At 41.5% G+C, this 14240-nt stretch overlaps 1 protein-coding gene across 1 annotated transcript in view; it reads right to left on the bottom strand.

Moving 5' to 3' along the window:
- The window catches only part of ATRN (attractin), a 504108-nt gene that overhangs the window by 35548 nt on the left and 454320 nt on the right, over window positions 1-14240 (bottom strand). The window contains exon 28 of the mRNA XM_029594051.1: window positions 10247-10361. Coding sequence (XP_029449911.1) covers window positions 10247-10361 — 115 coding nt within the window. The remainder of the gene's footprint in view (window positions 1-10246; window positions 10362-14240) is intronic.

The following is a 14240-nucleotide window of genomic DNA, read 5'->3' as shown; positions in this document are numbered from 1 at the left end:
CTTCTTAGACTTCTGGCATTGGCATACAGACATTTCAAAGTGTGTTTTTTGTTTGTTTTAACAACCTGCTTTTCAGTTGTTTGGGATAATTCGGAAATCATTAGCTTTGGTGATTTTTTCCATATAGGCATATGGACTATGTTTGCTTTTAATGGAACCTCTCTGTTGGGATGCCCTAATTCTCCTGTTTCATTTGTATCCTTCAAGGATACATTTTTCCGAACCATGCACTGCTGAGTGACTGTCGGCTTTCCCCCTTGTTCTAGTTTAAAAGCTGCTTTATCTCCTTTTTGAAAGTTAGTGCCAGCAGCTTGGTTCCACTCTGGTTAAGGTAGAGCCCATCCTTTCAGAAAAGTCTCCCCTTTCCCCAAAAGTTTCCCCAGTTCCTTAAAGCTGAATCCCTCTTCCCTGCACCATTGTCTCATCCACGCATTGAAACTCTGGAGCTCTGCCTGCCTCTGGGGACCTGCACATGGAACAGGAAGCATTTCAGAGAATGCCATCCTGGAGGATCTGGATTTTAGCTTCCTACCTAAAATCCTAAATTTGGCTTCCAGAACCTCTCTCCCACATTTTCCTATGTCGTTGGTGCCCACATCTACCATGACAGCCAGCTCCTCCCCAGCACTGTCTATAATCCTATCTAGGTGACGTGTGAGGTCTGCCACTTTCGCACCAGGCAGGCAAGTTACCAGGCGGTCCTCACGTACACCAGCCACCCTGCTATCTATATTTCTATGATATTTTACCTGCTGCTGAGAGGTTGTATGTGTGCACCTGGTTATATGTGTACCGCTCAGAGAACAAGTCTGATTTCTGGAGATTAGAGTGGCAGAGCTGGAGGAGCTGAGGCAGACAAAGAGGTACACAGATGAGACCTCAAGGACACAGTAGCTAAGTCCCAACTCTTGTCTGGCAGCTCAGTGTTACCTTGGAGGAGGAGGAAGGTCTCTTGGTTGGCGAGCATCAACCTGGTGCAGCAGGAAATTATCCTGTAGCAAGGATCTGCTCTCCAGGTGATGCACTGACCCCTTGCACTGAGGATGTGTTTCCCAGAGCTATTCCCCAGGGGGGATGGGTTAAGATTGGCCATCATAGTTGATTCAATTATTAGGAATGTAGACAGCTGGGTGGCTGGTGGGTGTGAGGATTGCCTGGTAACATACTTACCTGGTGCGAAGGTGGCAGACCTCACCATCACCCTAGATTGGAGAAATTACTTACCTGATAATTTTGTTTTCCTTAGTGTAGACAGATGGACTCAGGACCAATGGGTTATGTGTTCCTCTGCTAACAGATGGAGACAAAGTCAGGTTTCAAAGCTGACGTCACCCTAGATATACCCCTGCAGTGACCTCAACCATTCAGCATTCTCTTCAAAAGCCATTGTGGACATACTATTGAAAAACTTGATTAGAATTTGGATACAACTTTATAATAGCCACAATACGGCTACCCTCTTTTCCTCATATTGAGGAACTATGTTTTGTTATCTCCTCACCACGAAGATCCTTGTTGGTTTTTACTCTGTCCTTCTTAGCTGCCTTTCGTTACCCCATCTCCCAGTTGAACTTCCCTGTTAAAATGTAATTTTCCTAACTTAACTTGTTGACTGTAAACAGACATGATGTCCACAACGAATGCCGGTATATAAATGTTTTAAATAAAATAAAATAAATAAAAAAACTTGCTTAAAAAAACGATTAAAAAACTGGAGACCTCAACAGTACTCAACCAAACATAAGCACTGGATCCCAGCAATACTATAGATGCCCTGAACTAGGGATAGGGCAATAGCTTACCCATAACTTCATGGAATCTAGATTCACCTCATGGGCGATTCCTTGGTACTGTTCATGGGCAGTCGTGGACGCTTAGTCCATCTGTCTACATGAAGGAAAACTAAATTATCAGGTAAGTAATTTCTCCATTTCCCAGCTTGTAGCCAGATGGACTCAGGACCAATGAGATGTAAAAAAGCTAATCCCAAATGAGGCGGGAGGCTGCCCATGGTCCGGTTAGCACTGCCCTCACAAAGGCTGCATCCCCTCGGGCATGGACGTCCAGGCAATAGAACCTGGAGAAGGTGTGCAAGGAAGACCACGTTGCTGCTCGACAGATGTCGATGGGAGATAGTAGCTTAGCTTCCGCCCAGGATACTGCCTGGGCCCTAGTGGAATGCGCTTTAACCCTAAGGGGTAAAGGCTTCCCTGCCCTCCACATAAGCTCCCGTGATCACTTCCTTGATCCAGGGAGCTATGGTAGCTCACGAAGCTGCTTTGCCTTGTTTTCTTCCCCCGTGAAGAACAAGCAAGCAGTCAGTCTTGTGCACTGGTTCTGAACATTCCAGATACTGCACTAAATGTTTACTGACGTTTAAACGGCGTAGGAGGCGGTAGTCTTCCATGTCCTTGCGTCTATCTGGGGATGGTAAGGAAATGGACTGGTTCAGGTGAAACTCTGAGACTACCTTTGGTAAGAAGGAGGAGATAATGCAAAGGAATGGTTCCCAACATGACAGCACCTATAGTTCAGAGATGTGATGAGCCGTGCATATTGCCACCAAGAACACGGTCTTTAGTGTTAACAGGCGTAGCGACAGCTTGTGTAGTGGTCTAAAGGAAGGCCCTGCTAGGAAGTCCAATACTAAATTGAGGTTCCAGAAGGGGACCACTTTATGGATGGTCGGAGGTGTTTAACATCTTTTAGGAAATAGGCCAAGCCCGGATGCGTCGACAGGTGGGTTCCACTCACCTTGGCCCTGAAGCAGGAGAGGGCCACCATCTGGACCATCAAGGAGTTGAGAGACAATCCTTTGTTCAGGCCATCCTGTAAAAATTCCAGAATCATGGGGGATCTTGGCTGTTTACAGGTGCACCCCGCATTCCTCGCACCAGGCCTCAAATATTCTCCAGATCCGTACGTACGCCAGGGACACTGAACTTCTGCGAGCAGAGCAAGGTGGTGATTTAGGCCGCCGAATATCCCCGCTTCACCAGGTGAGCCCTCTCAAGGGCCAGATCGTAAGACAGAATTGAGTTGGATCCTTGTGAAGAATTGGACCTTGCTGGAGAAGGTCCCTATGCGGGGGGAAGCAAAGGGGACTCTCCATGAGAAGCCTCCGCATATCTGCATACCACGGGTGTCTGGGCCAATCCGGGGCCACCAGAAGAACTAATCCACTGTGATGTTCGATCTTGCCCAGTATTTTATTGGTATCTAGAAATTTTTGATATGAGTTTTTAATTATTGAATATTCTATTCATCAGCTGTTTCGAAATAACCTGTTTTTTCTATAATTATGGTTTTACTGCTGTTGATTTTATATTTCTTGATTTGTTTTATGAGGACTGGTGATGTTTCTCTTTTTCCTTTTACACTGCATACGGTCTCTCTGGCTTGTTGCGGATTCCAGTTCAGTTTTTGTCTGCATGTTTCCATTTATGCTTTATGGTCTTTGTTGGGTGAAGGTCTGTACATGTGACTGAGGTTAGGTATTCTGTTGGCATGTAGTTTCTGTAAAGGGCTCTATAGCAGCCTGACTTGGTCCGTTTTCCTAATAGGAGGAGTATTGGAGTTTTAAGGCCTGATGTAATTTTCAGTTTTGCCTTGTAAGGTGGTTACCATTTGAGTGCTGGAAATTGGTGCTGTTTTGGTATGGGATGTTTACTATTTATGCATTTTCTGTTCAGATAGAGTACTTATCTTTCCCTTGTGTCATTCTTAACAATAAAAATAATACTGGGCCTTTATTTTTTTTTTATTTCCGCCGTGAATTGTAATGAGCAGTGTCACTCATGTGAGCATGGTCTGTCATGATGGGGAAAAGGTTGAGAACCACTGACCTAGAGATAGAATGGGCAAACTGGTGGACTAATTGGTAAAGCTGCGATCTTCCTTCAGGTGCGCATGTTATAAAACGTGCTCACGTGTGTGCATAAAAGATGACAAATCCTAAGAAAAATATACAAATGTTTCCTTATGTAACTGCTTAAAATTAGGAGCACACATACATGCGTTAGGTGTATTTTATATAATGTGAGTACATATACGAAATAACATTCTAGCGCATGTACACTTGCGCCACATTTGTATGTGCGATTTTAAAGTTACTGTCCCTGTGAATAAATCTGAAAGAAGAGATTACCTTTAAGATCTTTTCTAAACTTTAAATACTCTTTTTCAAACCTTATAGCAAGAGGCAGAGTTCCATATATTTGGGGCAAGTTAAGAGAAACTGGATTATCTGGTAATTTGAGTCTTATTTCTCTTGGTGATGGCAGGGTCAGCAACTCATACTGTGAGAAACAAAGTGGACGAGCGGGAGAATATGGTTTAATGAAGTTTGCTCAATATAAAAGGGTAGCCCTTTTGAAAGCTTTGACTGTTAAACAGCAGAGCTTAAAAATAATATGAGCTGATACTGGTAGCCAATGAACCTCTATGAGTAAAGGTGTCACATGATCAAGCTTTTTACTAAAATGATTTTGACTGCTGTGTTTTGTACAACTTGCATTCGTCTGATTTGAATGGTGGATAGAGCCTAAAGAAGAGCATTTCAATAATCCAGTCTACTGAGCACGAGTCAATGAGTAAGAGTTTTCAAATCATTTTGACCAAAAAAGGTCAGTTATCTAAGAAACCAGAGGTAAAAATATATCTACACTATATGTATGGTATGAGCTGAAAAACAAAGTAGAATCTAAACGGACTCCCAGGGTGATGACTACTTCATGTAGTTGTATAGTTTTACCATTCAAGGGAGTAGGAATAGTTTCAGTACAACTTTTTCCCTACAAACCATAAAGATTATTATTTTTCTGGGTTGACCAAGTTTAAAAACCTTTAACAAACTTGTAATTTCAGTAAGACCATTATTAAACTGAGCAAGCAAAACAGATGTTTTGAAATTAAAACTGGAAATGATCTGTATATCATCTGCATGAAAATAGGAATTAAAACCTAGACTTTGAATCAGAGTAATGAGAGGGGCAAGAATTAAATTAAATAAGATGGGGATAAAACTGAACAATGGGGAATTCCACAACTTAGGTTACTGGGATATAATATTTTATTTATTTTTATTTATTAATCTCTTATATACCGTTGTTCAGACTGGCCATTACAACGGTTTCTATGTATAAAACATAAATAACAATAAATTAACTAAAGAGCAATTATTCCTAAAATATAACTAAAAACAAAATAGAATAGGCAAACACAATAAAATACAATCTAATAAAAATTAAAATACTTAATTAAAATGCTATAGATTTCTCTCTTTCAGTTATTAAGAATTAAGTGCCTCATTCTGTAAAAATATATAAAATCATATAAAATAGCTCTTAGTCAATCCCTCCAAATGCGGTTCCAAAAAGCCAGGTTTTCAAATTCTTTTTGAATGATTTTCTTTCTGCTTGGGTCCTCAACTCAACAGGCATTTTGTTCCATAGTTTTGGGCCAGCGAGGGAGATACTGCTCTCTCTTTCTTGACTAAGATGGGCTGATTTAACTGAAGGTATTGTTAGCATTCCTGTATTGGCTGATCTCAAATTTCTCTGGGGTTTGTGTAATCAAATTGCCGTGTTTAACCAATCCGTTTGTTCTCCATAAATTATTTTGTGTAAAATGCAGAGTACTTTGTACTGTATGTGATATCTGATGGGTAAACCAGTGAAGATTTTGCAGTTCGGGTGTGATGTGATCACTCTTTTTGACCCCGTTAAAATCCTAGCCACGTTTTGTAAAATTTGTAAAGGGCGTATTGTAAAGTTTGATAGGCCTAATAACAGGGAATTGCAATAATCTGTATTTGAAAAAATTAAAAGCTGCAGTACTGTTCTAAAATCTTCCTCCGTTAATAATGGCTTAAGCCACCTCAGTATCATTAGTTTGCCATAACCTTCTTTAATTTTAGCTGTAATATGCTTTTTAAGATTGAGTTCTATTATTATCTATTATTATCCCGAGATCTCTAAGCTGATCTGTTGGCTTAATTGTTATACTGTTATCGTATGAAATGTACGGAGGGAAATCCTGTCTTTTTTTTTTCTAGTAGAATTATTTCAGTCTCATTAATGTTTAGGCTTAGCCTCATATGCGTAAGCAGGTGCTTAATAATATTTTAGTACATGGTTGCCAATTTATATGCCTTTCCCAAAGTTTCATTTATTGGAATTAAAATCTGAATGTCATCTGTATAGATAAAATATGTTAGGCCTAATCCAGACAGTAGGTGGCACAAGGGTAACATGTACATGTTAAACAGGGTAGCTGACAATGCTGAGCCCTGTGGCACACCTGTATCAAAGGGAAGTTTATCTGATTTTACATTATTAATTTGGATAATGTATGAACAGTTCTCAAAAAATGATTTAAACCATTGCAAAGTTATTCCAGATATTCCAATTTCTTGTAATCTATTGATAAGTATTGCATGGTTAACTATATCGAAGGCTGCTGAAAGATCTAATAGTATTAGAAGGTAAGTTTGTCCACCATCGAAACCCCTTAGTACCGTATTTGATAGTGCAAGCAATAACGTTTCTGTACTATAGTTTTTCCTAAATCCAGATTGGGCTGGGAAAAGATTATTATTCTTTTCCAGGTGCTCTGTTAGTTGTTTTTGAACTAATTTCTCTAAAATTTTAGCTAAAAATGGGAGATTAGATATAGGTCTAAAATAGTTTAAAATAGTGGGATCTAGATTCTGTTTTTTAAATTGGCTTGAGGGTAGCACATTTTATTACCTCAGGGACTATTTCTTCTTTAAGTGAGAGATTTACTATGGCTGTCACGATTGGAGCGATAGTGTTCGCAATCACTGGTAACAGTTTTGGAATTGTATCTACAGGATGGATTGCAGGATTTAACGTCATTATCAGATTTCTATTTCTCCTATTTCAAAACACTCCGTATGTTCTCTCTCAGTGATGGCAAACTCCAGTCTTCGAATGCCACGAACAGGCCAGTTTTCAGGATATCTATAATGAATATGTATACGAAAGATTTGCCTCATTATAAGAACATGCCATACTGGGTCAGACCAAGGGTCCACCACTGTTGGTGACAGGATTGGCATCCTGTCACCAACAGTGGCCAATCCAGGCCATAAGAACCTGGCAAGTACCCAAAAACTAAGTCTATTCCATGTTACCGTTGCTAGTAATAGCAGTGGCTATTTTCGAAGTCAACTTAATTAATAGCAGGTAATGGACTTCTCCTCCAAGAACTTATCCAATCCTTTTTTAAACACAGCTATACTAACTGCACTAACCACATCCTCTGGCAACAAATTCCAGAGTTTAATTGTGCGTTGAGTAAAAAAGAACTTTCTCCGATTAGTTTTAAATGTGCCACATGCTAACTTCATGGAGTGCCCACTAGTCTTTCTATTATCCGAAAGAGAAAATAACCGATTCACATCTACCCGTTCTAGACCTCTCATGATTTTAAACACCTCTATCATATTCCCCCTCAGCCGTCTCTTCTCCAAGCTGAAAAGTCCTAACCTCTTTAGTCTTTCCTCATAGGGGAGCTGTTCCATTCCCCTTATTTTGGTAGCCCTTCTCTGAAAACCTGGCCTGTTTGGGGCACTCGAGGACTGGAGTTCGCCATCATTGTTTTACCTTCTAAGAAAGCCATGAACCAGCATAGTGTTTGATCGTGAACTCCAATATTGAAAAGACGATTGAAAAGGCACTGGCCTTACTTTAACAATTTTGAGTTGCGAGGTAAGAGACCTTGCTCCACCCTAGTGTTTACAATATTTAAGAGAGGCGAGAAAATATTAAAACAAAATTTGTAATGAATTTTAATGGCGGAGGATCAAATGCAGTAGATGAGTTCATGTGTTTAAAGATCAACTGAAGAAAACGAAAACCTTGCCCACAGCCAAAATCTTAATTGCTCCACTTGGACTACCAAACCAAAATTTCATAAGGTACCCTTATTTGCTCCACTATATTTATTACCTTTTTAAACCCTATATATTCTGAATCCTCTTTATGCCTCCACTTGCACTGAATCACCAACTATCCTATCTGACATTATGTAGCAATTTCGTCTGGGAGCCAGAACCTCAGACTAAAGACCTGATCCACTGCATCAAAAACCTCACAATACTTGCTATATCTGCCCCACTATGCTACCTTTGTATCTTATTTGCAAAGAATTTCACTATTAACCGTTGTATTATACCTTTACTGTAATCTTCCTTGCTGTATTGTAAACCTAAACCTTTGCTGTAATATGCTTTGAATTCTTGTTGGAAAAGTGTGAGAAAATAAATAATGATGATAAAAGCAACATTCAGAGTCTATGGAGGAGGGAGTCTCAGCCATTGCTCAGTGGTGTCACTTAGCAGTCAGACTTGGGTCCATGTTAGAAAATAACATAAGACTTGCCATACTGGGTCAGACCAAATGTCCATCAAGCCCAGTATCCTGTTTCCAGCAGTGGCTAATCCAGATTACAGGTATCTGGACAAGATCCTAAGGGGAAGATAGATTCCAAACTGCTTATCCCAAGAATAAGCAGTGGATTTCTGCAACTCTGCCTTAATAATGGTTTATGGACTTTTCCTCCAGGAACTTGTCCAAATCTTTTTTTAAATGCAGCTACACTAATAGTTTTCACCACATCCACTGGCCACAAATTCCAGAGCTTAATTATGTGTTGAGTAAAAAAATATTCCATCTTATTAGTTGTAAATTTATTACTTCATTGTATGTTCCCTGGTGTTTGTACTTTTCAAAGGAGTACATGACTGATTGTTTACTAGTTCCATTCCACTCATTTTATAGACCTCTATCATATCTTCCCCTGAGCCATCTCTACTCCAAGCTGAAGAGTCCTAACCCCTTTAGCCTTTCTTCATAAGGGAATTCTTCCATTCTCTATCATTTTGGTTTTCCTTCTCTGTAACTTTTCTAGTTCTGCTAGATCTTTTTTGAGATGTGGTGACCATAACGGCACACAATACTTAAGATGAGGTCACACCATGGAGTGATACAAAGGCATTATGATATTCACTGTTTTATTCTCCATTCTTTTCCTAATAATCCCTAGCATTCCATTTACTTTCTTGGCTGCTGCTGCACAATGAGAAGATTTCAATGTATTTTCAACGATGACACCTAGATCCTTTTTCCTGAGAGTTGACTCCTAATGTGGAACCTTGCATTGTGTAGACATAATTTGGGTTACTCTTCCCTAAGTGCATCATTTTGCATTGTCCACATTAAATCTCATTTGCCATTTGCATGCCCAGTCTCTCAGTTTTGTAAGTCCTCTTGCAATTTCTCACAATCTTCTTATGATTTAACAACTTTTAATAATTTTGTGTTATTTGCAAACTTGATCACATCACTTGTTCCCGTTTCCAGGTCATTTATAAATATATTAAAAAGCACTGGTCCCAGAATAGATCCCTGGGGCACTCCACTATTCACCTTTCTCCATTGAGAAAATTTACCATTGAGCCCTACTCTTTTTTCTATCTTTTAACCAATTGGCAATCCGCAATTTCTTAAGTAGTCTCAGTAAGGGACTTTGTCAAATGCTTTCTGGAAATCCAGATACACTACATCAACTGACTCTTTTATCCACATGTTTATTTAAGCCCTCAAAAAAATGTACCAAGTTTGTGAGGCAAGACTTCCCTTTGGCTAAATCCATGTTATCCAGATTCTAGAGGGAACACTATTTGGGATTCCCTTGTTTGTATCTCTGTGGTGGCTGAGCTGAGTTGGTTACGGGAATATAAAATATAAGAAAAATCTCCAGGTTGTTGTGAATGAAGGCTAACGATGCTGCAGTTAAACAGAGGCTGTTTTCCCAATTGAGCTGAAAACCCAAAGGAGCAGGAAGAAACCGCAGGGCAAAAAAAGAAAGGGGCAGAAAATAGAGGGAGCCCAATGGAAAATGCTAATAGTGATTTCTATGACTTTATTACTAAACAGAGACCTATCCATGACAGACTGTCTGTCCCTTAATAACTACTGGGTAAATGAAGAGTAGAAGGATAATAGGTAGAAAAGCACTGGAAAATTCTGGATTCCAGCGTAGCAGGGTTAAGGAAAAACAGGACAAGTTTTGTTAGCGGATTTTTATACCTGGAAAAAATTATATAATCAGAAGCATTTTTTCATGTGTTTTAATTTATTAAAAATTTTATATTTTGGCTGTTAGTTACAAGCTCTTGAGAGCAAAGATATGTACCACCCTATACAAGGATTCTACTTACCAGACTGCCCTGGTGGAGGAATACCTCCTAATCCTCGAGGTAACCTCACAAATATTGAGAGGACTGCTGCTTTGTTGCCAAAACATGGTTCCAGTGCTATGGGTTTGGGAACAATCTGTAACAAAGATAAAAAAATTCATATGTTAGCACTACACACACCTTGGGAAACATTTCAGTCTAGTCAACATTTTGAAAGAAGTATGATAAATTGCTTTTAACTTTAATATTTGGGTACTGGATTATCTTTAGATCAAGTCTTTAATTTTTTTTTCAATAAAGCTACCTCTAACTAGAAATACCACTGGACAACAAAAATCACATCTCACCAACAGTATATATCATTTAATGTTAAGCAAATAGAGTTCTATTTTCAGTTCTATTTCAGTTTACAAGAAAGCTCTTTAGAGTCCTTTCACTTGACACAGGTCACGTGATACAGTGTGGCACATTGTAGCTGCTTGACATCAGAAAATCTGAATTAAATTATAAAGAAAAAAATATATATACATGGTTAGAAAATAATATTTAAGGAAATGTGGCAATTCCATTTCATGTAAAAGAATAGAAAGAGAGTGATGGTGGTAATCATATCACTTCCATATTTCACTTCATATTGCCTTTGTACTAAATTTCTCTTAATAAAGATGTCCAAAACACAAAGCACTGTTAATGTCACTCACTTTTTGACAACACACATTTTTAAAACAGAGAAAAATAAACTGTATATAAATTTCTATATTTTAAAATTATAAAATTTGTCATTAGCATTCCAAATGTAAAACATACAATCCAAATTCCTATATTTATAATGATAGTAACAGACCTTATATCATTAAACATTCAGAACTCTCTTTTTATTCAATTGGAAATGTATTGAGCACACAAATCAACAACTGTTAAAGAACATTAAAAAACTAAAGGATCAAGAGCATTTGTGTACCTCTTATAATAACTTTTATCAACCCCACCCTCCCTCCCTTGACCATCATTTCTCGTCTCTTATGAAAAAAGCATGGGAATCCATCGAGCAAGCCAGCAAGGTGAAACGAGACGGCACGAGCGTCAGCGTGTGCCAAGTCGCACAACAGAAATAAATGCGGTGTCTGACCTCGCAGAGAGGATCCCAGCCACCTCGCGGTCGAGGAGCATCGAGACGGAGCGGTGCGTCAGCGGGTTAGCCCCCCCTCCCCGGCGATTCAGCCAAGCCGTGCGGCTCCGTTCAAACCCTTAGGTCCGGCAGCTGCAGGCTCACGGCAGAATCAGCGGCCCGTGCCCGTTTTCATCTAGCACTGCCCTACGGCGCATGGTCGCGCCGTGTAGCGGTCCTGCTGGCAGGAGCATCGAGAACTAGCCTGGGCTCAGCTGAATCAACCCACGCGGTCAGACCATGTGATTCGTCGGCAGCAGGAGCAGGCACCAGCCCCAAACCGCAAGTATTAAAAATGAATGAAATGAAAATTCCATTGCACAATAGAACTTAAGTTGCCTCAAACTGTTTCTTCCTCATGGGCTATTGCAAACGGTATGTGGTAAGGGTCATATACTGCCAGGGAGAGGGCCGCGGTGGGAGACCTGAGTCGAGATGCCGATCCCTGGCCAGCCGAGGGTGGGAATGCTGGGGTAGGAGCGCTTGGTCTTATTATCTCGTGGTATTGCGCGGCAGGTAGTGAGGGAGGAAGTCATGTATTAAGTGGTGGGGTAATAGAGGATGGCCAGGAAAAGGAGAGGATGGTCAGGAAAAGGAGGATGGGAGAAAAGATCAGCATTAACTGCATGGGATGAGAAGGGCACGAGGATCATTGTGATTCACAGCTAAGAAGAAAGGTGACCCCCTCATTCCCTGTATTCGGAGCCAGGAGCGAAACAACTTTCCAAAGCTTGCTAAGCAGTAGGACCAGATAGGGTTTCCCAACCCACATTAAAAGGGCAGTGAGTTTGATTCCGGCCTCCGGTAGCAGAGTAGGGCATTACGAGGGAACACGGCACAAAGTTTGCATGCGGTGGGCAAGATGGCCACAGCATTACTGTTCACACGTGACAGTAAGACAAGGCCAGCAGGGGCGTGGGAATGCTATTAAAAATTTTTTTTTAAAAATCTTAATAAATTAATTAATACCACCCGAGAACATTCCCCCAGAATAGAGCAGCCATAAGGGGAGGAAACATAGGAAAGTAGGGGTGGGGGGGGAACTTGAAACACATTCCCCCAGGATTGCTCTGCCATAAAAGGGGGGGAGAAACAGGAAAAATAGGGGAGGGCGAATTTGAGAGGCACCGTAGATAGGGGGACGCTGGGAGACGTGGGAGAGGAAGGCGTTTCGGTCTGGGGCAGATATATATAAAAAAAAAATTTAAACAAATAATTTCGCTGTACATTAATAATGACAAGCCGGTTCGGGACAGAACATGTTGCCAGGTCGATAGTAACGAATCAATACTTTCTTACAGTAATTGTAGGAGCAGCATGTCATCCCGCAAAGCAGCAGGAGTTTCGCAGAGGGCCAAGAATACAGGTCGAACCCTAAGAGTGACGAGATCCAAGGCAGTAGAGGAAGGCAACAACACAGGGGGAACGAACCCCGAACCGGCAACGCAACAGAGGGCTCGCGGCAGGAAGAGGACAAGAGGAGAGTGCGGAAGAACCCGAAGGGTTGGCAGGAGGGCACCAACCAGCGAAAGGGATAAGCCGCACAAAATGGAGATTGCTGAAGCTCCAAGAGTGGGAGTGGTGAAATCAGCGAATGAAACATCAGAGGCCCCCATCGATGAGCCGGGTAGGGCGAGCGAGCCCCCTATGAGACAGCAGAGTACTAGAGAACGCTCTCCACACTATGACAGTTGGAGGGACGAAGCCTGGCAGGATAACGCAATGGGATACGCTAGTTACCAGGACAGCGAATTTCATTCGCAAAACCAATACAAGTTCGACTATCAAGAGGAATATCCATGGCAGCGCCAAGGCAGCCCAGGATGGAACCATAGAGGAAGCCCAAGTTGGAACAATAGAGAAAGGCGGGGCTGGGGAGATCAAAGTGCTTACCCCAATTGGAATCAGACAAGGAGGCCGCGGGACGGGCGACATCAAGGAAGGATGTACGAACAATATTACCACCCAGCAGGGTGGACATGGACAGAGCCCCCTCGGCGACTCACACAGTACCAAGACAGCAAGGTAGGACCAAGGCCACCTCCCCGGTATATGTGACCAGCATTCAACAACGAAGTTGGAATAAGACAAGGTACGGATGATGCAACAAGAGGAGGGCCGGACAAGATTATTAGAGTGACAACACAAGTCAGGGGCGAAGGCGCAACTTCGCAAGACGACCAAAGAGGGTCAAAGGGTAACGAACATGACGAGGAACAACCATCTACAAGTCAAGCAGCACGGCAACCGACGAACGAGCAATGTATTGCGGGTGAGTGCTTGACCAAAGAAGGGGACATGGGGCACAGGTTACCACCGTATGGGTCAGGGCACACGGGGATACATGGTAGCTCTGTGTCGAGGAAAAAGAGGCAGAAAACAAAGCGCAAGCGTAGGGCGAGCACCAGCTCCAGTAGCTCCTCTAGAGTTCATCATCCTCAGATTCTGACAGTGATCAGCAAGGACCCAATAAAGCTGGTGAAAAAGAGTCAAGAGGGCCGCCTGCGCTTACAACGTTATCAGAGCTCTGGGAAGAAGTACCCAAGCGCTTAAGAAAGAAAATACAAAAGAAGAAATACATTGACATCTTTCGTATACTATTCGGAAGACGGAAAGCCGAGGGGCGGAAAAAGTCTAAAGATGTAAAGCACAACAAAGAAAAGGAGAGGAGAATACCGAAGACTATAGTTAATTGGAAAACAGCATTCTTATACATGGCCAGTGTAGTTGGGAGGAAGGATCATTCACAATACGGACCTATGCTGGTGTATGAAGTCAATATCATGAGATCTTAACATGGGGGCTGGTCGTGGTTGAATTACGACGAGCAGTTCCGGGATAAAATGG

The sequence above is a fragment of the Rhinatrema bivittatum genome, chromosome 1 (assembly GCF_901001135.1).
Source record: "Rhinatrema bivittatum chromosome 1, aRhiBiv1.1, whole genome shotgun sequence".
In the NCBI taxonomy this organism is placed as follows: Eukaryota; Metazoa; Chordata; class Amphibia; order Gymnophiona; family Rhinatrematidae; genus Rhinatrema; species Rhinatrema bivittatum.
This window is presented reverse-complemented; position numbering and strand designations above follow the sequence as displayed.